General features: G+C 48.4%; 1 protein-coding gene across 3 annotated transcripts in view; it reads right to left on the bottom strand.

Annotated features, from left to right (window-relative positions):
- The window catches only part of SLCO3A1 (solute carrier organic anion transporter family member 3A1), a 319640-nt gene that overhangs the window by 23281 nt on the left and 268941 nt on the right, over nucleotides 1–27418 (bottom strand). For all 3 annotated transcript variants that reach the window (XM_025893293.2, XM_025893295.2, XM_025893294.2), the window contains exons 5-9: nucleotides 26842–27006; nucleotides 21679–21877; nucleotides 19368–19506; nucleotides 6772–6947; nucleotides 1999–2063 (exon numbers count right to left, since the gene is read on the bottom strand). In XM_025893293.2, the coding sequence (XP_025749078.1) occupies nucleotides 1999–2063; nucleotides 6772–6947; nucleotides 19368–19506; nucleotides 21679–21877; nucleotides 26842–27006 (744 nt within the window). The remainder of the gene's footprint in view (nucleotides 1–1998; nucleotides 2064–6771; nucleotides 6948–19367; nucleotides 19507–21678; nucleotides 21878–26841; nucleotides 27007–27418) is intronic.

Below are 27418 nucleotides of genomic sequence, written 5' to 3'. Positions count from 1 at the left end.
TTAGCATCTGTTTAGAGGTGCAGAGATTCCCCTAGAGCAACTCCACAGATGGGGGAGTTCCACCTTCCCTGGTCAGCTTGCCCGAGGACCCCCCAGGAGGAGGGCTGTGCCCACTTACCTGGGTATGGTCCACGGAAGTCTGAACCCATTAGGTGCTCAATAAATATTAGTTTGTTGAATCAATGTGTATGTGAAACGATTTTACCATTTACAGAAATAAGGGTCCCCAACTTGCTACCTGATGTTACACACTCCTTTATCCACCCAAATCAGGGCGGCAGGGGTGAGGCACTGTGATGCGTGCATACTCAACCCTCCAGAGGAGAAGAAGAAAAAAAAAAAAGAAAAAACACATAATGATTACCCTGTGGTTACAGAGTTCTAAAATCCACTACAACTTCCAGGGAGGCCTAAATGTTTTAGGTTTGAATTTCTACTGAACTTGTCTTACCTTGGTATCTTCATACCTAGAGAATTTCTGCTTTCTGCAAGATCAAAATAAGATACAAATGCCATTTAAGTTTCCCTATGTGTACCAACATCCATGGATTGATAATGGTCAAGAGAATGCTGAGACCTTGTCCTGGGCATGGGAGGAAGGATCACAGCAAACCACTGGAAATATTTTGCCACGGACAGAGAAGGGAAGTGAGGAGGGGCATTTGCCCAGAACTTGCCATTCCCCAGGGAGGACCTTATGAATGTTCTAAGGGTGAATGTTCTTCTTCCATATATCAGTTATACAGGAATTCATCTCATCATAAAAGTAACAGGCACATACATATTCATACAAAATTTTAACACACTTAGAAAATACGCCTTACATGTTCTTTACTCAGACAATAACATACCATGTTTGTGTTTAGCTTTCTAATATTTTCAACACGTTTATACTTTAAAAACACTTGAGTATATAGTATATTATAGACTTTTCTTCCCCCTCCACATGGCTTGTGCCCTTTCTAAGTCTATAAACACTTTCCAGAATTTTAGAGGGGGCCATAAATCCTACTGGGATGCTGGATCATAATGGATGTAACTAATTCCCCGGCTCTTGGACAGTTGGGTGGTTGCCAATTTTTTCATTTTTTACAAACATTTTCATAAACATTTCTATAGCTGAGTCTTTGTGCTCATCCACAGTGATACACTTAGAATGAGGAGTTTAATTTTTACTCTAAAAATACACGCCATTGGTTATCTCCCTTTGCACATTGATTTGCCATAGAATGTCCATGCCACTAGTATTCAAGGGGAAAAAGTTACCCTGTTTTGATCTTGGCCTTGACAAAGGGACGTTCATAAGGCAACAGAGGTCTCCAGGGAGAAGGGTGGGGCATGCCTGGCAGCTGGGTTACCTGGTTGGCCTTTCCAGCTTCGCCTAAGCCTGTCCTAGGACCCTGGGAGAACCATGGAATATTCCCGTGCTCTGTTTGCTCATTTTAAAAATGAGAGGGTTAGACTTATTCCTTATACATACCAAACCTTGGAATCTACGCTCTATAGCATGAAGGTCACATTTGCCCCATCCTGGAAACCCAAGGTAAATAAACTCAATCAGTTTGGTAAAATTTAAAGGGTGCAAAGTTTCCATTTGTGAGGCATTGTAAGAACCCCTCTCTGTCCCAGCTGGCAGCCCCATAAACGAAGCATTTCATGAGCTGCACAGGGTTTGCTTAATGAGGGAGCCACGTTACACCATCAAATGTTTTCTTTTCCTTTGGTGCCATCACTTTCCCCTTCTTATGCCGCTGAAAATTCAGTGTGGCACAGAGACAGAGTTTATATAAAGGAAAACTTTGCAGTACCCAGAGAGAGAACAGGTCTAAACCCAGAGCAAAACGTACAGATTTAAAGTTTCTCTTGTTTACTAATAGTTATTAAAATTCATAGAAAAAAAAAAGGCAAGCTCAAGAAATGGGACAAAGTCATGGATATTTACTCACCTGGTCATAAGCATCCAATTCATTACTGAGGGAATAAAGAGAGCATACATACCCAACAAACGGAGGAGGAGGAACAGGACTCCCAGGGCGTAAGACTTGAGTTCAGGGCTCACTGTCCTACGTGCAAAGAGGTGAAGAGGAGAGAGGAAAAGATTCTTATCACTCGCTTTAATTAACAGACCCCAGAGTCATCCACGGCCGTCCATCAGAGCCATTCTTTTTTTTTTTTAAATTTTTTTATTGTTAAGTAAGTCACCATACATTACATCATTAGTTTCTGATGTAGTGTTCCATGATTCATTGTTTGTACATAACACCCAGTGTTCCACGCAGAACGTGCCCTCCTTAATACCCATCACCAGGCCTAACCCATCCCCCCACCCCCCTCCCCTCTAGAACCCTCAGTTTGTTTCTCAGAGTCCATCGTCTCTCCTGGTTCGTCTCCCCCTCCGACTTACTCCCCTTCATTCTTCCCCTCCTGCTACCTTCTTCTTTTTCTTTTTTCTTAACATATTTTGCATTATTTGTTTCAGAGGTACAGATCTATGATTCAACAGTCTTGTACAATTCACAGCGCTCACCATAGCACATACCCTCCCCAATGTCTATCACCCAGCCACCCCATCCCTCAGAGCCATTCTTTAGAAATTAATGGGTGGGTTGGTTGGTTGGTCATCCATTCATTCATTCATTCATTCATTCGGCTTTCTCTGCCTAAAGTCTGAAAAAGAACTAACTGCAGTGACAAGATAAGTTTAAAAGTGTTTTTTTTAATAACAGGGCTAATCTTGTCATTGGAAGAAAGACATGCAAATGTGGTCCCTAAAGTCTTCCTTTAAAGGCGTTTTGCTTTTGCCAGGACAGGAAAACATCTTAAGTTGGTAGCACACATGTACTGGGGAAATATCAACTAGGAAGACCATTTCTCTTCTGGCTTCACAAACAGCCAGCACCATGAACACCCTCGACCTTCTCAGGTTATTTTGTGAAATCATCCAGACGGGCGTGGTTTGACACCGCAGATGGACCGCACTTGCAAAACAACCCATTCATCTATATCCAGTGTCAGTACCTTTTAAATTGGAAAAGTACCTTCATAGAGTCATGGTTCTTTGTTTTGAACTGACTCAATCACCCTGGCTCTGGTTTATCTACAACAGTCCCTTAGAATGATTCTCTTGCACATTTTCTAGAATATTCTCAGAGTGTAACATTTTCTGGGATGAGTACGACAGTAGAGGAGGTTTGGAAAGGTGACCTATTCCAGATAAAGGGGCCCTCACAGCTGATAACACATCTCTTTTGAAATGCCTCTTACTCTTGAAACTTGTATTAATTCAATGCTTGTCCTCTTTCCTTGAGTCAAGGGACAATTTGTATCTTGTTCACCATGAGTGCAGTGATGATATGCTGAGTAATATATAAGTGGGTGGAGGGGTAGGCACATGTCTCTCACTCATGACCCAGGCTGGCCCCATCTCTGGTGGAGTGGTGAGGGGTTGTGAAGGGAGACATATTTGCCCGACTCCACGCACACCTGCTTTAGGTCATCCTGGACACCACTGGCAGAGAAACTTCCCCTTATGCTATTCCCATCAGGAGTCCCTAGGGGAGATGGAGAGGTAACCACATGACTATAACTCCTGGAAGGACTTGGCTAGGCCTAGAACCAGTCCAGTGTGGCTGAGCCTTTGGAAACACCAGGAGCATTTCAATATGGCTGAAAGACCAGGAAGACCCATGCAACACAGGGAGGACCTAGGCAATCAGTTCTGTAGAAAATAAATGTCAGAAACAAAGTACCATTGGATATCTAATACCCAGGATACATACTCTGACTATGGATTTGGTAGCTAAAATTATATTTTTATATGACCCCAGAGGTCATTCATCTCACCATCCAACGCCATCCATTCCAATGACCTACCACCTGGTTCGAGCCTCAGGTGGGCACGTCTTTGGCTTCTTGGAAGAGTGGCCAAAGGACACCATCAAACCAAAAGGAACATGGATGTAGTTTTTACAATCTTTGCCCTAGTTCTAAGATTTTCAGTGAAAACTAAAAATGTGTTATTCTTGGGGAAATACCCATTTCTTCTCAATTATAGAGAGTGCAATATGGGCCAGCAGGTCAAGACTTTCTCTGAGTGATGGGAAAACCACTCTCTGGCTGATGAAACCAGATACCTGAACAATATCAACAATGAGATCAGCATTTCTGGACAGAACCACAGCCAGTTCTCTTTAGAATAGACATGTTTCAAAATCCAAGTTCTTCGGAGCTATTTTGAGCTCCATGGTTCTGGTTTTTGCACATTCACTTGAAGGTTCTGAATTGAAAGACATCCAAATAAAAGCAAATTCTCCTTTTCAAGAAAACGTGCTGGCATGAGCTAGAATACGCATGAGCTAGAATACTTATTACTTGAAATTTGCTTTCCTTTCAGCTCTCATGTCATTAGGAATAAAATGAGCAAGGGGCTAAGATCTCCCTTCATATCCTGTTGGGGAACTGGTTCCCCCGGAGGGAGTCTTCCTTCTCGGGTCTAGTTATGCAGAAACGGAAGGTTCAGGTCTGAATGTTACTAAAAGGTCTGGGCAAGGCCAGGGATGGGGGCTTAGGTCTACAACTTACGAGCTGATGACCTTGAGAATACTGCTTAACCATTCTCTGAGCCTCCACCTCCCCATCAGTAGAAGGGGAATGCTAATAAGGATGTAAACACGTAATTAAAACAGGAGCCCGGCGCGGGTTCCAAAGAGGGGCGTGATGGGGTTTAGCTTATATCCTCGCCTACGGGTGTTCTGCACACTACAGTGGAGCCATCACTCTGGGACAGGGTAAGGACTGGCACACACCTGGGCTGTGGCCCAGGCTCTGCCCTCGTGTCTGCCTAGAACATCTATGATGGCGTAGTGGACAGGGATGGTGACAGAATAAGGTGCTACCCCGGTCATCTCGATGGACCCAATGTGTGAGCCTGTGCCTCCAGCAGGCTCCAGCAGAGCATGGAGTTATGGGGTGGCTGAGGCCCAACCTAGGTCATGTAGATCATCTGCTGCTGATCTATACGAAGGAATCAAATGTTTCCTGAAAATCTCCAAGAGCTGTTTATCAAGCTGGGACTTGGAAGTGATTAAGATTTCAACTTTCTGTGTTTGCTCTGCCCGTCACAAACAGTGAGCAGGCTCTTTTGTACAGAAGTCATGGGGAGCAGAGAAAGGCGACTAGTCACTGCTAATTGTCATGAAGGTCATTCTTCCTGCACCTTGGTGCCTTTTGTGTGTGACCAACACAATATAACTTCACAGGAATTTCTAACAATGAAAAATACGTTATCCATAACGCAGCCACCTTAGACCCATACCTAGGGTCTGATGGGTTTTGTCCACATGCGTATTATATATAATCAACCTCCGTATATAATTTAAATGCAATAGTTCATTCCACAAATACTTTTCACATTCTTAGGAATTTTCATTATCCGATTGAGCTATGGCACAGTACTGTAATTTAATTCATTATTCCAATTCAGGTTCTTCTGCTATTATAGTTAACATTGTAATAAAAACCTGTCAGCACAGAGCTGTTTTTCTGGTAGAGAAGTATTTTCCTAAGTGGTGAGAGGCTGGGTTACTTCATAAAAAATCTGAACATTTTTATGACTCTTGATTCACAATGCTATATTGCTTCTTTGAAAATTGGAGCGATAGGCTTTTCAATCCCACCAGCAGTATACGATTTGACCAGTTTTGCTGCAGCCTTGCAAGGACAGGGTGTGAATATTTAACACTGATTCCTCAAGTTTAGCAAGTATAGAATGGCACTTTGTTATTATTGCCTTAATCCTTCTGCACATTAACAAGGCTTTGCTAATGACCTCCTCGAGCACATAAGCACTTCGTAGAAATGCTCCTCCTTAGGAATCCATAACCGAGATTGGGAAATGTGATGGCCACGGGGAGAAAGAGAGAGGAGGTGGATAAAGCAGCTGGGGATGTGCGTTGTTGGCACAGGTCACACTCGAACATTGCGTTCCTACTTGTATCTCTACCCCCTAGGAGTGAATTAGCCGAGTCCCAGGAAGGTGGGTCTGTCTGTGTTTGGTGCCACTTCCTCTGGTTCAGTAGAGACACTGGGTTATGGAGCATTCCACTTCTAGGTTCCTCACACAACACTAGATAACTTGGCAAGTGTACAAGTTACTCAGAAGATGACGCCATAGTTCACCTTGGAGGCACCTCCCCTGCCCCCAGGGCAGGTCCCGAGAGGCAGGGAGCCACACACTACGGGTGCTCTCTCCAGCCATCTATTTATACAAGAGCGGTCACTTCTGGTACACACATGGTCTCAATGGGACCCACACCACTGCAGGAGGCCAGCAGGACCAATGACGTCAATCCCCAGCCCCCATTCAGAAACAAGTCTGAGGGAAAAATGTGCCCAAGGTCATGTGGCTGATCAGTGGCTGGACGGGAGCTGGACTTGAGGACTTGGCTAGTCCAATGCCATTTTTGTTTTACACCAACGATGCTGCTCTCTGTAAAAAATCAATGTAGGACCACAGTTCCTTTCATAATCACCTGCAGAGTCTACTCTTGGGAGGGTATGAAAGGGCATCATCTCCCTTGGGCCACACTTTCTGGTCTCTTGTGAGGTCCCTGTCAAAGGTAACAGATCCCTATCAGCCTGAGGAAGCTGGCTTGTGAGACTCACACGGTACCCAACGTTCTGGCCTCCTGAGGACCACGGACACCCAACGAGGTAGGCAAGGGGCAGGGCGAGAGGTGAGGCTGGCTCGCCAGTCCCTGGGTCTGCGCTTACCTGATAAGGATGATGACCGAGGGTGTCTGCGCCATTGCCCCGATCATGCTGCAGACACACATCACACACAGGAAGGTAAGGAAGGCCTCTTGGCACCCGGGACTGGGACACTTTCCGGGAACCACAGTCGTGTTCTCGGGCGGGACGGTCGTGAGGCACGCACAGCCGGTGAGATTCTGAAATGCAAGTATTCGGCCCTTTTAACTGGGGGCATCTCCTGTTTCCGAACCCAAAGCCATCCATCAGCTGGAGCTGTCACAGCCGAATTATGCATTCTGTGGCATTCCATTAATTAGGCCTGAATAAACGAGTTAGCTTTTTAAGGAGGCTGCAAAACACATGCAAATAAAGGAATATTTAAGGGGAGGAAAGCCCATGTCCCATCTCCTGTGTGTTTCATTTCCACGTTCCAGAATCCCTCAATAAGCTGTACCCTAGACAAATGGGTCGTCCCCCCCAGTACAATTAGAAAGGAAACTGTGCCTCCACAATAGGATAAAACATTGCCAAATTCACGTTATAATTACTTGCCAATTTGTCCTCTCTTTTATGCAGTGATAATTACAATGAAGTATATTAAAAGAAGTACATCGGGTAACCTGCATATTGTTGCCGGGTTCGACGCCCAGTGTGGCACTTGGAACAAAGGACACGCATTGTCATGCACGAAGTCGCTGCTCTTGTGGGGCCACCGGAAGGGGCAGCTTAATGGGAACATTCTCACATGACAGGGTAAGCAAAGGGAGCTAAGGGGTGCCAGGAGCTTGGAGCAGATCACACACGGGCAGCGAGCTAAAGCCCAAGCCAGACACATTTATTAATTCTTGATCCAAGGAGAAAAAAAAAGGGGGGGACTGCATTCCACTTGATCTTGCGGGTGGATCCTTGCCCAGGTGCCCCTGCTCCCGGGCGCGGTCCGGTCCCCCCTTCATCATCAGAGGAATTTCTGATGGCAAAGGCAGGAGAAGGGGCGGGGAGAGGCAGTGCCAAGCGAGCGCCAAGCCAATTAAGGTTTGATAATAATAGTGCAGAGGCCTTTAATGAATACAATCATAAATGATTCATTGCTTTTCTTCTCGGGACTGCTTGGCTTTCAGAGCACACGCCAAGGAAAATCCTCCTGAGGGTCAAACAAATCCCCTTTGGCTTTCACATTCTTCCTGCCTGTCTTCGTTCCTCTCCACCCTCCCTGTCCTTCCTTTTCTCTTCCCACAGAACACAGCATAGGTAGGGGTTTTTCTCATCCCATCAAGCCACAGGGGATTGCTTTCAGGGGTGTCCAAAGGCCCTTTAGGTGCCCCCCGTCCCTGCCCCATCAGGGCCACTTGGTATGGCTGTGCCCTGCACAGGGCTTTTATCCACAGGGCAGAGCTGTGGGCAGACAGCGTGTGGGGCTGGACCCTTCTTCCTAGGAGCTGTGCCCAGAGCAGGTGCCTCTGTGTAAATAGCCCAGTTACAGCACCCCGTGGCGTTTCCTGTAATTCCTGCCCCCAGAGGTGCTGAGGCCTTGCCCCTCTGCCCCTTCCCACACACCTCTGCCTGGGGGCTTCCTAGGGCTTCTGTAAAACCTCCTCATTCTGGGAAGCCTCCCCCTGCTGAGCCGGCTCTGAGCCGGGGCCCTCTGCACCCCTGAGGAGCCGGCACCTCCTTCCATGAGGACACACTCCACACCCCGCTGCAGGACCTTCACCACACGGCTGGAGGAGACCTCGTGGCTCCTGGCAGGAGGACGGAGTCTGAAGCACACTCTCCCAAGCATTTCATGGGGCTGAGACACAGCAGGTGAAGCTTAGCAGATGGTTTTGGAGCACAATATGCCATGCTCTTCCCTCTGCGTTTACCAGGAGGCAGGACTTCCCCCCACCTAGAACTTAAAATGTCACTTCTCTCCCTACTCAGGGCTGGGGAAAACTGTTCCCTTCCCTCCTCAGACCCCAACTTCACAACCACACTTCGCTAACTGTCTACACTCACCACCCGCCTCATCCCCCAAGCTCCCCCTCACTCGGGCTGGGCTGGCTTCTGTCCCCCACAGGCAGGAACCCAATCCATATCCTGACCCACCATCTACTTTTCTCTTACTGGAGCCCCCCCAGGAGTGCACGCCCCTGAACCACACCCGTCCCTGGCTTCCACAGCCCATAACCCTCCCAGGCCCACTTGATTCATCCTGCCCCAGGGCTCTGAGCATGTTGCCATCTCCAAGCAGAATCCAAAACAAACATCCAGAGCCAGATTCTGCACTGTCAGCTTGGCGCTACCCGCCCCCCTACGCTGGGAGCTATTTCCCTAGAACCCCCTTCCCTGCAGGGGTAAGGGCTAGACGGGGCGGGGGGGGGGGGCACGACACGGACGCGATTTAGAAGGCAGATGTGAAGCAGAGGCCACTACCCTCAGAAAGTCAGACACAGGGATGACATCACACCTGTGGAGGTGCCCAGAAGGTGCTGGTTGGCCCTAGCATCCATGTTTATACCCCCCTCATTTCTGCCTGTCCTGCTGACAACAGGGGCCCCGTGCCCACCTCTACTGATGTGGCTGTTTGCCTGCTGACATGGCCAGCACCCCCTTCGTCTCACTCAGCAACCACGTGAACACAGCTTCTTGGGATTTTCCCACAAGCCCCCACGTACCCACCTGAGCAGGTGCTTCTGGGGATGGAGTAACTGTCCTCCGATCCTTCATCTCACTCCTCCCAGATTTTAATTCCCCAACTCCCCCATGTTCACAGTAGCTCTGATTCCCACACTAAATTCTTTATTTCCGACATACTTGTGGGTGCTGTTTTCCTGACCAAACCCTGACAGATGCACATCCCCCGCCCCAACCTCCTTTCCTTCTGCATCTCTTGCCTGAGAAGTGGTACCCTATTAACTCTCTGGAAACCGGGTGGTAATTCTGGACCCCGCCCCTTACTCCCACGTCTAATCCGTCTTCCTCATGACTATGAGGCTAGTGAGGCCAGACACCACTGTGGTTTTGCTCCCTAATTTATCCTCAGCTCTAGGGGACAGGGCTCGGCTCATGACAGGGAGTCAAGAGCTATTTATCGAACAAATGAATAGATCTCAAGTCCTATTCATTTCACTGTATCCTAAATCCTTCTCAAACCCTCAAATCCTTCTGTCTCTGATTCCTGCAGTAGCCCGGGAGAAAAGAGAGGTCCAGGTCTGGGGGGTTGCTGAGAACCACACGGACCCAAAGAGTGCTCAGGCATAAATGAGGAACAGGGCCCTTGGGGATGGCTATGGTCCTGCCTCATCAAGCATCCTAAGAAGTGAGCTCCAACTCAGCCTCTTAGAAATGTGATGTGAGTACTGGAACTGAGTGATCAGGGCCAGGACCCGGTGAATGAACCATGTGATTGGTGAGGTTTGTTTCAGTTTAAAAAGTAACCTGTAACTGGTACCTATGCTCAGTCATACATTTTTGCCCAATACCCGGACTAGGGCTCGCCTGCATTATATTTACCATAAAAGGAAACTGCCTGGTTCCTCTCTGCTCTGAGAAGTGAAAAACCCCTTCTAAAATGGATCCACTCTGGATTCAGTCTGTGCTCCTGCTCCTAATGGCATGGGATCCAAAGAGACCTCTTTCTCTCAGACTGTCTGACACAGTGATTGCCTGGCCCTGCCTGGTCCAGGGGGTGAATGTGTCCATGAAGCCAATGCCCGGGGAATGGAGTGAGTGGACAGCAGAGTTGAGCCACCGTGGGATCTGAGGCCGAGACAAAGGGAGGGACGTGGCAGTGCGTGAAGCCAGGGAGAGGGATGAGACAAAAACAGGCCAAGGGCAGCTTCAGGCCGACTAGACAAAAATGAGGCACTTATAAGGTCATTAACGCCAGAAGAGCAGAAGTGAGAAATACAACCAGTGAAGATGCCGGCTTACTGGCACCAAGGAAAGAAGATGCAAATGGGTGGGTCCCTCCCAGAGGTTCTGGGCAAACCTGTCTTTATTTATTCAGATTTAACTTAATTTATTCGAGAAGGGCTGAAGAGGCTGGGGAGGATGTAAGCCAGAGGGTCTGAGCAGGGACTTGGGTGGGTCTCCTTTTTGGGCAGGTGACTCAGTCTGACACAATGACCAGGAACCACTGGGTGGCCCCACGGTCTGGGGGGCAGCTGGGACTTCTGTGCAACCCTTCCAAGGGGTATCAGAGGGAACATGCTAAGCCTGTGGCCATAGGGCAAGAGATGGGGAACATCCTTCATTTGGGCTTAGGTGACACAAGAGATGGGCCTGGATGTCATATGCTAGAGGAGGTGCAGGGACTCTGGCTGCAGAGGCAGCTGTTTGGGAAGAACCTTCCACCCACACGTCCACACGTGGTGGAAAGAACCGCAGACAAGGACCACACAGTTTCATCTTTCCCATAATTGCAAGAGATGACTTTCCACCAATGGGGTTTCAGACTACTGTCCCAAATAGAAAGGAAGTGGGGGGACAGCCCTTCTGCTGATATTAACCGGGTGTCTATGTGGGAACTCGTAAACTTGCAAAAGCTCCAAGCAGCAGGAAGCTGGAAAATACAGAGCAGACCTGGGTGTGACAGAACGATCCACTCTACTGAAGGGATGATAGAGGCTGGGATCTGAATTGTCACCCTGTCTGGATACAACAGTCCCTTCGGGCCAGTCTCAGATGGGTCTCAGAACCCGCCTGTAGACTGTCATGGCCTGAATGAAGTGGTAAACCCAATGCTCTCCTGGCCAGTGCCCGATATATTTAACTAGTAAGAAAGTACACCAGGCTCCAGGAGATTGGCTTAACCATTCCTGACCTGGGAAATGCCCAGTTTTCCACCCCTGTTTCAAAGGAATGTCTTCCCAGTTCGCCATTCTGTGGGAGGGAATGCGGTTTCTGCCGTCTCCAGGGGAGCTGGATTCTCTGTCTGGTGTCATATAGTGAGGTGAGGTGGGGTGGGGGCGGGGTCTGGCTTTCCTGGAAATAAGTGCATCCTGATCTATCATGTTGATAATCAGATGACCACTGTGCTCACAGAGGAGCTGGCCTGGCAATATTTGGCACCAGAGGACAGAGTGGGACTGACCTGGAAATTCTATAAGAACTTATCCTATAGGCAGACTTGTCCTGGGCATAACATGACCTAAGAACTACAAGAGACACAATGATGTCTGCAAGACCTAAAGCCGTGCAGCAGTCTGAATGCCCATCACAGGGACTGGTTACACAGGCTCCAACAGATCCCCATAACGGAAGATTACATAGCTGTCAGAAAGCGTAAGAGTGTTCTTTACGTACTGACACGGAAAGAACACCAACATAAAGTATTAACAACGAAAACCTCACACACAAGGTACAGATTAAGAAAGACCTTAGAGATGCATTAAATGCCAGTCGGATATACAAGAAACTAAAAACACTCATTACTCTACTTGGCAGAGTGGTGGGTCAAACGGTAGGTGAATGGAAGACAGTGGTGGAAAGGAGAGTTTCTACTCTTTTTTTTTTTTTTTTTAATACTTTTTGGTTTCTGAACAATACAAATACATCATCTACTAAAGAAAAAAAAGAAGAACTCCAGAACATTACAAAATAAAGAAGAAATCAATGAAGAAGAGTAGCAGTCACTGGAAATCATACTCGTATTCCACATTCAGTCATTAATTTCGACTGAGAAATGTTTCCATTCACATAGAATGATGGGGATAAATAATTACAATAAAGCTGGAGACCATGAAAATAGAAAAATTACTCTTTGGAATCTGGGGCTAATTTTCTATTGATGCAGGAAATCATAAGCATGCTATTTTGACAGCTCATATTACAAGGAAAAAAATACTTTTCAGCAATGTTTCAAAAATACTGGCAAACGAACTTGTTTGTGTTTGGGTCTTTTCCCCCTACATGTAATACCAATGCACCAACTGCTATTAATCGTACAAATAACACTGATTTGTAGGTTGAAAGATGACTTTTCCAAGGGGACAGGTACGGGGGTGATGAGGTCGGGTATACTGAGAGCCTCCCGGATTGAAAGGTGGAGGGTTACTCCCAACATTCTAGAATACTCTTTCTGGTTTTCTTACTGTAATGTAGTTAGTTCCTAGGCAGAAATGACAATTTCGATTAAAAGTCGGGCCCTTGTTCTGTAGTTTGGAGGGGAGTTTTCCACCAAGAGTGCTGAGGTGTGTCGTGCTCGGTCCTGCTGCTGCCTCTGAGACCTTGGATCCCTTGTGCATGACATCCTAATGAGGGAGAGACAGATCGGGACATTTTCCTTCCAGTGGCAATGAGCTCCTATCCGTCCTAGACACCTACGGACTCCCTCATGATTCAGCCGAGTCCCTCAGACCCTCTCCTGTCATTCCTTACTGTCTTTTTGTAGCTTAGAATCTCTTCACCGCATTGGCCCAACCCAAGCTGGTATTTTAGGTAAAGACCTCAGAGCTCAGCACAAAGAGCACCAGCAACCCATGTGCCTCAAGGCAAAGGGGATGTTGAAAAACTGCAAGAAGAAATATACTCTCATGTTCCCTTTCAAGGTCACTGGCTGAAGGATAATGGCCAGGGAGAAACATTCTGGGATGAAAGCAAGACCTCCATCCACCTCTCGCTCCCATAACCTGTAAGGCAGGTGCCGGAGCACATCTGGGCAGAGCCTTAATTATCTCCTGCAGGAGGAGAGGAAAGGGCTGATCTTTGGGGAGCGGCAAGGCCCACGCTTTGTTCCAGCCACCTCGGGCAGGAAGTGTGGGCAGAACACAGAAGGCGAAGGATGTGGCTCATGCTCAGGAATGGGGAATGAGCACCGAGCCCCTACGCTTCTCCCTCTTTCTCTCTCTCCTCTAAGTGGAACCTGTCCCCAGAGCACAGGGTCCAAGCCTCCCCGCCACCCCCCGGAGCACACACACACACAGCACACACTGTGATGTCCTTCTGTGTCTCTCCACCGCCAAATGCCCACTCATCCTTCACGAGAAGGACCCCACCACTGCTCCTCCTCTGGGGGGAAAATATCCGCACCCCTCCCTTCCAGCCTCACCCGGTTCCCTCTAGGCTCACTGATCTCCCCACGTGTCTGCTTCTTTCTCTTGGAATGTAACCACCTATCCTTAAATGTCGGGTTATTATTAATTTCTTTAATATAAAAGTTTTCTCCTTACTAAAAAAGGGATGCGTGTTCCTTTTGAACAATTTAGTAATAGGCAGAAAACGTGAAAGAAACATATAAAAATTAATTTTTTAGTCCCTAGCCAGAGGTAATGTTATATATCTTCTGTAGAGACCTTCCCATGTAGAGATATACAAATATTTAGATTTTTCCTTTTCTTTACTAAAAGGGATCATAATCTGTACACTGTTTTATAATATGCTCTTTTTGCTTAATAGGTTAGCTGTTGCTCATGGGTGTTCCTTTGTACACAATTCTATCAATATGTCACATCTCATTGTAAACACGAGCTCCTACCTTTCCAGCTCTGTATCTCTAATGCCTAGTCCAGGGCCTGAGATATATTAGATGTTCAGGGTGACATCCCCCCAGCTGGGATTGATTCCAGAATATTCACGTCTTCTGACAAGCCATTGCCTGAATGAATATAGACTTTTAAATCCGTTCTGGCCAATGAGGCCAGGCTCTATGAGAGAGCTTGCAGACTCCAAACCTTTGAGGGCAAGAGAGGAAGCAGAGAAGTAAACCGGCGCAGGCGTTAAGGGGTGGTCAGGGGCGGAGACTGTGGCTACGGGGGATCAGGTGTCTTGTCTGTAGGTTCGACCATTTCTCAGCTCCAGGCAATTGCTGCCCTATGGGGGTGAAGGGGCAGGTCAGTTCTCATCCAACTTGTACAGAGAGGCCGGAAATCCAGATGTACAGACTGTTTAAACCTTGGTTCAGGCCCCAATAAGCCCATGTACAGGGCAGAGACGGCATAGAAGCAATCAGTTTGTTTCTTCTGTAATATGCTGACGTGGCACCTCCAGTCACCAGCTTGCTTTCTCCAGTGCTTGAAAACACGAAGGTGGGAAGGGAAAGGACACTGAAGGCTGGATGCTCAGTGTCCGCTCAGACACTGCTTCTAGAAAGATATAATTTCAGGAACCCATCCCTTCTCCTGGAGCAGTGGTTCTCGACTGTGGGGGATTTGGCCCCCAAGCAGAACCTATGGAAGTATCTGGAGACATGGGTGGTTTCACAAATGAGCAGGGGTTGCTATTGGCATCTGATGGGCAGAGCCCCACAGTCCCCACAACAAAGAACAACGCAACAACGTATGTCAGTAGTTCCGAGGTGGAGACAGTCTGGAGGGGAACAGTGGTCCTCAACTCTGTTACGTACAAAAACACTTGGTGGGGGGAGGGCTTTAAAAAGTTACTGATGCCTGGATCCTACCCCGCAACAAAGAAATCAGAGTTTCTAAGGATGAGGCTCAGGACTCAGATTTTAAAAGTTCTCGAACAATCCTAATATGCAGGCAGGCCTGAGATCCATGAGAGTAAACAATCAGCTTCCCGCATGCGTCCATCATGGATCCCCCAGCCCTCCACAGAACCAAGTCAGGGCTCTGCTCAAACAGGATATGCACAGATATGCATATCTATTGCCGGCATGGGGGACAGATTAGTGATCTATCATTAGTCTCCTACAAACTGCGGTGCTGGGCTTGGATTGACTTTCAACGTTCTACTGGTGGCTGATAAAAGTCTTTCTTTCTTTTTTTTTTTTTTTGTTTCTACTCAATTATTCAGTACATCAAAAAGCTACAACTTCCAGCAGTCAGTCAGCCTCATACCAACATGCTTTCCGTTGGAATAATTACTTCTGAGAGTGAAAGGTACAGAAACAATCTGGACAATATATTCATGCCAAAGGAAGCTTACGAAATTAACTCACAATCTTTTTTGTCACCTCCCCCACCCCGGTCATACGCAATGAGAAGAATTAGCGATTGTATATTAAACACAGTCCTGGAAACTTCCACTGCTCTCACTCAAGGAGATAGGAAGTAAGAAAATAAGAAAACAAAACCCAAACTAGGGCAGCAAGGCAAGTCTAATAGGAAACTACTAATGCTAACCAGATTCCCCTGTAACCAGAATTATTCGATTGGTGACTTATCCACATTTAACTGAGTTGTGGGCAATCTTCACAGGTTCTGAGGGAAGCTGTGTGTGGGTCGGGGATGAACAGGGACTGGAGCTTTAGTACTGAAATCTGCACCAGCCAACCCACCTGCCTGCCAATTGCTATTCAAGGGAGTATACAGTATTCTCACCCGTGGCTCCCTGGGGTCAGCACGTGGCCTCCAGCCAGGTGTTCAGGAAGCCTGGGGCCTTTATCCAGAGCCATGGTTGGCACTAGAAATGCAAGGGTCCAAAAGAGAACCCCGTCCCTGGACGCAGGAGCCTAGGGAGGCAGACCCAGGAGTCAATAAGCTGTTCGACTGGGGGTGGGAGGGTCAGACCTTGTCGGATGGAGCAGGTGCTGGAGGACTCTGCAGGACGGGGTGCTAATGCACCCCTGGAAGAGGTGCTGAGCGGGGAGGGGGCTTCCCAGCTGCAGGTAAAGAACGATTATGCATCTGAAGGGCTTAATGGAGGAATCTGCTTGCTAAAAGGAGCAAGGAGGTAAGGGAGAGCTGGGTGTGTTGGGGAAACCCCAGGAAGTTCAACACAGCAAGTCGTTCTTCAACAGGTGGGAGGAGAGGGGAGGCTGAGGCTGGAGAGGCAGCAGGGCCAGCCTGTGTGGGTAGAGGGTCCTGACGATGGAGCATGAACGAAGAGGTATTTTTCAAGGAGGAAAAAGGTGAGAATCCCAAAGAGGTTCAGTCCCCGAGTCAGAGGAAGACACCGGGGTGGGTGTCGGACAGACGGACAGACCTACAACATCAACACCAGTGCCAGCACATTCTGCATGACCTGGGGCAAGGGACTAGTCTGTAATCAGGGAGTAAAAAATCGCAAAATCACACCTCCATCCTCGGGCCGCTGTGAGGACCAGTGAGGTAAGACGCACAGGGCTGGGCAGGGGGGCGGGAAGGAATAATCCGAGAAGGGAAAGAGGGAAGAGAGCGGAGGAAGCCTTCAGTCCATGGAGAAGCTTTTCTGGGAGCTTGGAGACAAGAAGGAAAGTAGGAACGAAGGAGGGAGTGAATGCACCAGGAATATAACCCACCATTTGGCATTTTCTCAAAATACTGCAGCAGAGATTGAAAGGACTGAAATTGCTTTTTGCTCATTTTTGGCTGGTGGCCTGAGATTTCTTTGACTTTAGGCCAAGCTGTCATGGGCCGTGAGTGACAGGTGGAAGGCCTGTTGCCTGGCCCACGCAGGCTCTTGGAAAAGTTGCTGGGGTGAGCTCTACAGTTACGGGTGTTTTGAAGGCTAGATTGTCACAAGGGCCCCTTTCTAGGATACGCATGGCTCTGTGTTCCCAAATCCCTCATTCATCCTGAGATCTGCCTCCATGGGGGAGAAACGTGACTCTCACTCAACCCTGGGGCCTGGGGCTGTCTCAGTCTCTGACTTGTAATCGCAGGAAGAGAACCTCTCCGCTTTGCAGACAATACAAGGCCTCCAGCAATGTGAAGAAAAGGCAGGTATCTGGTGAAGAAAGGATATGTCCAGAGGGAAGCAGAGAAGCTCACTGTCCAATAATTGCATTCCACAGCTTGCTGTTTCAGCAGCTGGAAGCAGTCAGGAGCCTGGTTAGGCTCTTATTCAATAAGACTCTTGCACATGCAAGATGAAGGGAAATGCAATTTTTAAGACAAATTTTTTTTTTTTTTTTTTGGGGGTCAGAGAGTGCTCTGAAACAGAGACTTGTATGGCTTCAGGACACCAGCCTATATGGAGTCCATTTAATTCCTGAAACAGGACAATAACCAAAACTGATTTATATAACTTTTTTGGGTATTAGAATGTTAATAAAATTGTTGTCATGAAAACGAATAGCTTGTATTTTTATTTTAACCAGTCGCAAGGCTTCATCCCTTTTTTTAGATTCATTTCCACTCACATAAAGAAATTGCTTTATCATCTAATTTAAAAAAAAATCAGTTTTCCTTCCCCTCTGCTCTCCCCACATGGTGATTTATTTTCTCTGTAGAAAAATGTTAATAACTGGCCAGGAATCTAAATGTTAAAAAGCAAAGAAAAATGAAATCTTTGGAGATGAGAATAAGTGATCGATTTTTTTTCTTTCAGAGAAATTGCCGCTCCCAAAAGACACAGAATATGGAAAGGAGAAACAAGTAATTACAGCTCTAAATTCCTTTAAAGCAGCCACTCAGCCCTCTCCTTCTCATCTTTCTCTTCATCTAGACATTCCTGGACATTTCTGGAGCAGTTCCGGATGCCAGCCCTCACTCGGGAAACTCACAGATCAGAGCAGATGACAAATATTTTTGGCCGATCACTGGAGTGAAATGAAAGAGCAGCCTCCGGCGGAGACAGGTGCCAGGAATTGCCTAGGCAAGAGCACCAAAGATAAGGAAGGAAAGGGAAGGCTTCACAGAGAAGGGCGAATTCGAGGAGGGTATTGACAGGTGAGTAGGAGTTGTCTAAAAGGAGAGAGGATAAAAAGACATCTGTTGTGTAGGGGAAGCTGAATACCACAAACTGAAAGGAAGCAGAGCTGAAGAGAGTGGCTGAGGATGGACGGACGTGTGCTGAAGACACATACAAAGCCAGTGCAGTGCCTAGATCTTATCTTGTAGGTGACAGGGTAGCACGAGAAGGGGTCCTTTGCAGGGTTACAGAAGTCATTTTGGCTGCAGTACAGAAGATGGACCAGAAGGGGGCCACCCTGAGCTGTGAGGCCAGTTAGGCAACTATACCACAGGGGTCCAAGCAAGAGGTGAGGAAGGCCCACACCAGGGCCGTGGGGATGTGGATGCAGAAGACAGGCAGGTGTGAGACACACCTGGAAGGCGGGATCAGCATGACTTCATGACTAGTCCCTTAGCATCACATTTTCATGCAGAGCAGAACACACAGAAAACTGTAGGCCGATAGCCAATTGGACAATTCATGCTGAGAAGGAAAAACAAACAACAAACAAAACCCCCAAACCCAAAAAACCAAAAAGCAAAACAAAACAAAACAAAGTTTAGTGGGGGATGGAAAAAGGTGGGAGGTATCTAGTAGAGAATAAAAAGGCGAAGGGAACTAAGGAAGAGGTTAAATTAGCGTCAGTCTCAGGCTTGGAAGAGGTCTTCTCTGATAAATGGTTTTCTAAAGCCTTTCTTTACATACTTCTGTTGATGGGGAGCTCATTACCTATAGAGTCAGGCTGTTTCACTGATACCCTTGGTAAGCACCTTGAACCATGATCTTTTTTCCTCTGGCTCCATATGTACAGCTTCCTTTGAAATTTTTGCTTTCAGTGGCTCCATGACACTTTTTGGAAACCTATTTGATTTAGCAGGAAGGCCTGAGCGATCAGTCCTCCCATCCTGCTGATGGACGCTCCTCCACCAGAGCGTGGTGGAGTCTGAGAAAAAGTCACGGTGCACGCACACAAAGTATGGAACGCGTGTGGTTGCCCACTGCTGCCCCTGGCCACGGGTTTTAAGCTACTTTGTCCGCCTGAGTCCCCTGCCCCATCCATCCCGTCACAAAATCACCAATACCGTGCTGTTGCAGCCGGCAAAGCAGGCAGACAGGTACGTAATGCCATCTGCCCCACACACTGGAGTGAAGGAATCGGTCTGGCATTCACAGTTTTTATTGCAGGGCGAGTAGGGGTCCAGGGCCGAGCCAGGCGCTGAGCTGGAAAAGAGAAGAAACATGGAACCCATCAGAGGAAGGGCGACCTCTGTTGGATCTCCCCAGCGACAGCCTTCTGCCCTCTGCTGTGATGACGTGCCCAGCACCCCTTCCTTCTCCTCCTCCGACCTCACCCCTCCTCGTCCCGCAAGGACCAGCCCAGCGCCACCGCTGAGAGCCATACATAGCAGTGCCAGAAGTGGAAGAAGCCTCTTCTTTACCGTTTGCGCCAATGTGCCCTCCAGGCTGGAGGCAGCCCAGGCTCAGCTCGGGGCCACCTCCTCCGTGTCACTGCTCATGATTCCTGCAGCCTCAGCCCGCTCCCCCTTCCCTGACCCCACACCACCACCAGGCACAGCCGGACACCGCCTTCTCCCCTCCTCGGGTCAGTCCTTGTCTCTGCCTCCTCCCAGCACGCAGCAAGCCTTGTGATGCTTAAACACCACTACCACTAGACTGGATTCAATAACTATCATCTGTTTGATTGATTCGCCTTCCTGAGAAAAACAACACAAGTTATTTTAAATTTCCTTTTGTACCTTTAAAGGCACAACTACCTGAAGCACGCAAACTGCAAAGGGTTAAAGGATGGAGTGGGTGTGTTTAGCTCTGTGAGAGAGAAACCGTCTCCTTCCAGCGCCATTATTTTCAGCTGAGCCTCGTAGGGTTCATAATAAGGACGATGACGGTGGTATCTGACAATTTACATGCCAGGCACTGTTCACGGTACTGCGGATACTGTTGTACTTATTCTCAGTGTGACCCCGTGGGGTTGACAGAGAAGGAAACTGAGGCAAAGCCAGGCTGAGTCACCTGTCCAAATCTATCTAAGTCGTACATGGGAGAGCTGGGGTGGGGAGGGTGGGGATTGGAGCTCTACCAATTTGGGCAGAGTTGGCAGTGGGATTGTAGGCTCTGAGCCTTTTTTTTTTTTTCTTTTTTCTTTCTTAATGAAGAAGAACTTCATTATCGTAAGACCCTGTGCTTTGAACCACTACAAGTTTACTACTTGAAAGTTGGCACAGAAGGCTGGCGGTCTTTCTCTCCAAATGCTGTTACTTATGGCATGCACACACCAGAAGGTGCCACATTTGGGAGGAGGAGGAATGGGGGCTGGGCTGGGGTGGGGGGCAGAAGAGACCCTGGCGGTGGTAAAGTGCCTGGGCTGTGCATGAATATACGGACAACTGCCCCCGCCTGTGTTCTCCCATTCAGCCTGCTTGACCTTGTCAGTTGGCAGGTAAGCCCGGCTCTCCTGTATCTTTGGGATACAGGACTACCGGAGAAAGCCTGATGGCCTGCCTGGAGGAGGAGACCGGCGTGAGGAGGAACTGGTCTCCTGCAGGTTGACTCTGCTGCATCCCTGGATGCTCTAGACTGATCCCCAAGCAGTTTCAGATTCTCACACAGAAAAGGGGACAGCTGTTGATGCTGGACATGTAAGCGCTCTCCACAATTCCCTCTGGGGCAATTCTGATTGGACTCTAGGCCAAAGTCTTGGGATAATAACTAGAAAAAAGGTGTCCCATAAGAACCAACTTCCTTCCCTTCTCCCTCTTTTCTCCTTTTATTCCCCACCCGCTTCTCCTTCCCATACTTATCAACACCTACTAGGCGTGAGACCCTATAATTACTATGGGAGCCTGATGATAGCTTCTGATAATTTCTGGAATGATTGAAATCTATTGTCTTTCATTTAAAGCTGAATTTTAAGGGGCACCTGGGTGGCTCAGTTGGTTGAATGTCCCACTCTTGATTTCAGCTCAGGTCATGATCTCAAGGGTCGTGAGATCGAGCCCTGCGTCGGGCTCTGCGCTGGGTGTGCAGCCTGCTTAAGGTTTTCTCTCCCTCTGCTCCTTCCCCCACTTTTCTCTCTCTCTCTCTCCCCGCTCTCAAAAAAAAAAAAAAAGCTGAATTTTAAAATAAAATTCATCTGTATTATCTATCTTCAATCATTCCTAAAGTCAAATGCCAAAACGAGCGGAATGGTCTGAGCTCTCCACCCAAAAGGTCCATTTGACTCTTCAACCCCGGGAGGAAGATACAGAGGCATCATCAAACCCTCCACTCATGGTCACCACTTGGGACAAAGAGAGCTCCCTGATCCGACCATGGAGAATGAGTCCAGGCATCCCTGGGCTGGCAGGGGTGGGAGCGGACATTTCTGGGACTTACGTGTTTCCATAGGGAACAGTAACCCCAGCCACAGGGCCCGTGTCACAGCCCAGGAAGAGGAAGGAGACATAGCAAGCTGTGGACACCAGGTTGACGAGCATGGCCATCCGAATGGCCCCGAGGGCAGAAAGACTGAGCTTCTTCACCAGGAGACCGCCCAAGAAGATCCCCAGGCAGGCACATGGGATTGCAGTCATACCTGGGAGAAAAACAGAGGGGCGGGAGCCATTAGTGGGGGAAGTAGGGCCCATCGACACAGACAGATGGGTGCCAGGCAGGGGGCCGAGCCCTGCGCGGGCCAAATTCCCAGTGACCCCCACTGCAGTGCCGCCTCCTCCAAGCTGCCTCCAAGTCTCCATGAGGGGGCCTTATTTCTGCCCTCCGGAAACTCACAGAAAACCATGGGAGATGGACGTGGAAACGCTTAGTTATTGGGAGTCCAAGTACATACGCCGATCTGGCTAAGTAAGGTATCCTCATGGGAAAGACACGGCTGATGTGGGAATCACCATGAGACAAAGACAGACTGGGAACACGCACGTGCTCTCTGTGCATTTTTGAGGTGATGTGAAAGGGGACTCGAGATCATTTGGGGATTTTCTCCCCTTTCCTCATTAGCTGAGGAGGGCTTCATGGAAGGGTCTGGTGGCTGTTTACACAAAGGTCCCAGCACTCACCAGCCTGTGGAGACAGCATTTTAACCTGCTCCCAGACCTCTTGGGAAGGAGCATCCATCCAATCAATATGTTTTGTAGCTCTTGGTGAGTAATTGGCATAAAAATTCTCCCCTTCTTATAAAAAGAACATCTGCAAGGCAGCAGGGATCATAAACCTGTTATTTCTGATTCTCAGAGACTCAGTCCTGGGGTTCCAATCTCCTGTTTGGCTTTGCTCCGTCCTGATTTGCTTCATTTAAAACTTGCTTTAAATTACAGTGCATCATTTATCCACTGTGTAGACTGTGCATGGCCAATTTCCCAGTCTAGGTGGTCTCCTCCTTGCCAATCAACAGACCTCTAGGTCAATCGACTACATCAACCAGCTGGTATGTGCTAAGGGAATGCAAATTAATTTTAATATTAGGCGAAGAAAAACATAATCAGGAAGGCTGAGCTCTGCAAGAAAATAGCACAAGTCACATTTAAATAAAACACGGGATATTTCTGTATTATCTGATGCTCTCGGAATACCTATGCTTGATTTTCTCTGGTTTTTGGTATAGAAACGACCTTCATGGTCTAGCCCCCATGTGCCCCTCTCTGCTCACCCCTGGCCCACGGCTCCTCCTTTCTCTCCCTGGGACAGACCAAACCCATTCAGAACCCCAGGCTTTGCACCAGCTGGTCCCTCTCCTGGGACATTCTTGTACGGCATTTCTCCTTGGCTGGACCCACACCCCCTTTAGAGATGCCTTCCCAGACCACACCATCTAGAGCAGTCCTATACTCCATCCAGGGGCTCCCCCATCATTCCTCACCCCATTATCTTCATGGTTCTCCCCATTATCTGAAGCTGCCTTATTCTTTTTTGGTCTTGTTTCTTGTTTACTCTCCCCCTCCTCAAATGCAGCTTCCCCGAGCACAGGAACCTTTTCCATACTCTTCAGTCCAGCAGAGTTCCCTGTGCCTCGCACAGAGTGGGCCCTCAAGGCTTCTTTTTGGGGTGGATGAATTGGCCAGCAGGCTGGATCTGTGTGCATGAACACTGGTGCGGACATGCCCACGCCCAGAGAGCAGTCTTATGCTTTTGTTTCACTTCCTAGCGGAGACCGTGGGGAAGCATCACCTAGTGAGGACGTAACTATGGCAATAACAGGCTTTCGGCGCCTTTTCTCCCAACCCGTCATCAGGCTGCTCTCTTCCTCCCCGATGCGTGTGCAGCCTTGGCATTCAGTTACCAGAACTTCCCCTGAAACTCCCTCCTCATTACGTTAACCTATGCAGATTGAGCCCTTTTTATCGTCACACACAGATCCACACGTAAATCCATGCCATCGGTGCCTTAATCGTCTGTGCTGCTCTTCTCCGGACCCTGCCCCATTTGTTGACTTCCAGGGTGGTTCAGAGGCCCTGTGCTGATGCCGCGGGGTGACTGCATGGGCCCCATGCCCTGGGTCTGCAGGAGCCGAGCACTTTCTGATGCGAGCCTTGCCTGGTGCTCCCGGGGTCCGTCTCTGTGCCCTGAATGCCCAGTGCCAGCCCTGTTGCAGCCAGCCCTCCAGGGTCCATGCTCATTAGAGTGAGGCCCCGAGCAGGACACAGGGAGAGGCCATGCATGCATGCTACCTGTGTGGACTGCCGGACAGACGGACTGACAGATGGGCCAGCAGGTGGCCTCTCTGCATGGCAGGAGAAGGTCCTCCCCTACCAAGCACTCTGGCAGACAGAGTCACTGGGAAAGAAACAGGTTCGAGAAGGCGAGATTGTTTTTTTGACCTTCTGGCCTGAAGACTATTGATTTGTTTGTCGATAGAACTGTTCTGAAATAGAACACAGCCCCAACGTCGAGGCAACCGCGCAAATGTAATGAGAACGTAAGAAGAGCAGCACGGAAATGAGGAGGAAACGGAGGAACCTGGGCTCCTGGAGGGCGAAACCAGAGACACCGCAGGTATAATCAAGAACTTATGACTTTAATTATAAAGAGACCCGCTTTACCCTCTCCCTGCCAGACAGGTACTAGAGGGCTGCCTGCATTTTGCTAATACTTCTTGGAGGTGACACTTGACAAAAAAAAAAATAAACAAATAAATAAAAAATAGGCTTCTGCTAGCCTAGCAGTTCCCAAGGAGATGCTATGATCCAGCTGTGTCATCGTAGTAGGCTTTTAATTTTTTTTTTTTTTTAGTTGAGATATATTATGTCCTGGGAAGTGTACAAAGCTTAAGGGAACAGCTGATGAATCCTTGCATCTGTAAACACCCCTACAACCACTGCTCAGATCAAGCTTAGAACATTTCCAGCAGCCCAGGAAGGCTCCCCGGAGGCTGCCCACCTCCCCCTCCCAGAATGATAGTTCCCATCACCATGGCCTCTATCACTTTAATTAACTTTTCCCCCTTTAAACTCTTACAAATATGTCCTCTTTTGTGCCTGACATCTTTCAACTCTGTCAGATTCATCCGCATTGAGGCAGGTATGAAAATGCTTGCTTTCTCATGCTGTGTGGCAGCCCTGTATGAACATTCTCTAATTTATTTACCCATTCTCCCACTGACAGACGTCTGGGCTGTATCCAGTCGGGGTCATTATGCACCAGGCTGCTCTGAACGCAGTTACATATGCAGATCGTAAGGAGTGGACTTAAACATTCATTTCTGTCAGGTATATGCCCAGAAGTGGAACGGACATATCCCAGCATAAAAATGTTCTTTCGTAAGCACTGCCTGGGAACTGTCCAAAGTGCTCACACCACTGGGTACTCCCAACAGCTGCTCATGAGAGTTCCAGGTGCTCCACATCCTCACCAACACTTGGTACTATCAGTCTGGTGGATGCGCAGTGAGTGGTATCTCAGTGTGGTTTTAATGTGTGTTTTCCTGATGACTCATGATGGGTTAGCACCTTTGCATTTCCTAATTGGGGCCGTTAGGTGAAGAAACAGGCAGTGTTGAAGGAGACCTTTCCTCTCAGCAGACAATCTGACCCCCTACTTACCAGAGAAGGTAATTCATGGGGCTGGAGCTCTCTCTCAAATGCAGGGCCATACTAGCCGTAGTCTTAGTGGCCAGACTCATGCCTCTCTCCTTCTCTGCACTGGCAGGGCCTATGAGCTCTTCTGTCGAGGGCTGTCCATCCACATCCCACTCTTTCCTGCAAATCCCCTTCTGCTGGCTCTTTTCCCTCCACTTAGCAACCTGCTCATGTTTCCTAGCCACGTCCCATCTCCCCTGCTCCCCCTCCATGGACACACGGCCACCTGCTGGGGCCCCTCTCCTCTGCGCCACGACTGAGCTTCGGGAAAGTGTCCTGCAGCCGCAGACTACTCCTTCCTTCTTGTGGGCAGTTCTCCACATGGAGCATGGGCTCCCCAAGGCCACGTCTGGGACACAGCTCTTGACACAGGACGTCCCAATGCTTGCAGCTAATGGAGACACCCAGCTCTCATTGTGTGTGCGCACTCACGCAGCTGCCTGCTTCCTCCTTGGAATTATCTCTTCCTTGACTCCCATGACCTGTGGATTTCTTTCCAGACTTCCCCTCAGATTCCTGTGTTTCCTCATGGTTGGGACTCTTCTCTTTCAATTCACTTTCTTGCTATGTAACTTCCACTCCCGTGTCCTCCACTACCACCCGGACATACACAGATGCAACAGAACCTCTATCCCCCGGCGGGGTCTCCTTGCTGAGCCCCCACCAAGTACTGGACACTGCAGAGACACACCATGGGTGTCTCACACTCAGCAACTTCAAATGTGACCTCATAATCTCCCCCACGGATCTGATTGTTCTCTTTTTCCAGGTTTCAAAAATGGTGCCACCAGCTGTCCGAGCCAGAAACATGGGTGAGCTTCTCGACTCTTCCAGCTCCCTTATCAGTCATGAGGCCACTTTCCTAACTCCACGTAAGTAATGCTGCTTCCCTTGAGGGCAAATTGGTTTTCCTTACCATGCCAACTCCAAACAGTGGAAGCAGATGCCCGTAGTCTCCTACTGAGAAGGATGGTAAAGCCATGCTTGAGCTTAGGGAGAAGGAGTGCCGTGATCCATTAATTATGTCTGCCATGGGCAGGGGTCAGGAGGGGAGTGTATGGCTCCCAAGTTCTATATTTGCTGACTATGTGTTTCATGCTGCCAAGGATATTCTTACTTTTTTATGTGCCTGACCAAAGCCTGCTAACCTTTCTGGGCATGTCTTGATTTCCCTCTTCCTTCATCCTATCTTCCCCCAAATTCTGTCCCTCACACCAATCTACTGACCTCCTGGCCTGTCGCAATGCTTCTTATGTACATTTTATATTTTAGCTCTTTCTTATCACATCCCTTTGGCAAATTCTGCTGCAAGAATAGACTTTGAAATTCCTTCTGCACACAGACCCCAAGAATACTGCTGCTGTAGGAGCAGCAGAGTCTGGGCTCTTTCTCCGGTGGGCCTCGGTCTTAGAGGGTTACCTGCATGCGAGCAGCCTTCTGTCCTCCCGGGGGGATGGAGGAGCAGACTCACCGAGCAGCTGGTTGGCAGAAGAGGTGGTAAGGTTAAACTGCTGCTCCAGGTACTTCCCCAAGAAGGCAGCGAAGCCAGCCACCACTGCAATCTCCATGCAGGCGGCCAGGATGATGCAGGTGAACACAGGGTTCGAGAGCAGGTGCTTGGTGACCTTCGGGATCACTGCAGGGAGACAGAAGCAGAGGGTTACACACTGCACTTCCAGGCCTCCTGCCGCCAGAGTCCCTTCTTGACACACTTTTGCCCATCTCAGCAACCAGCGTCGGGAGTCACCCAGTTCCTCAGGCCTGAAACCTCAAACCTGTAAGTCACCCACAAAGTGTGGAAACTCTGGCTTCAAAATGTATGCTCATATTCTGCCAATTAAACAGAGAACTACTGTAAAAGGAAAGACTGTATTGTGCCTTTTCGTAGTTTACTGGAAATACCAAACTATTTTATAAGCAATGACAAATTATTTCCATCCTCCCCCAAAAAAGTCTGGGGTTTATTTCTCAAAGGAAAAAAATATAATTATATATCATAAAGTGCGCTAAAATGATGTTATATCAGTATATCTAAGCATATATATCCA

Source organism: Callorhinus ursinus, unplaced genomic scaffold, assembly GCF_003265705.2.
Source record: "Callorhinus ursinus isolate GAN/ISIS: 27379988/994484 unplaced genomic scaffold, GSC_fseal_2.0 scaffold45, whole genome shotgun sequence".
Lineage (NCBI taxonomy): Eukaryota > Metazoa > Chordata > Mammalia > Carnivora > Otariidae > Callorhinus > Callorhinus ursinus.
This window is presented reverse-complemented; position numbering and strand designations above follow the sequence as displayed.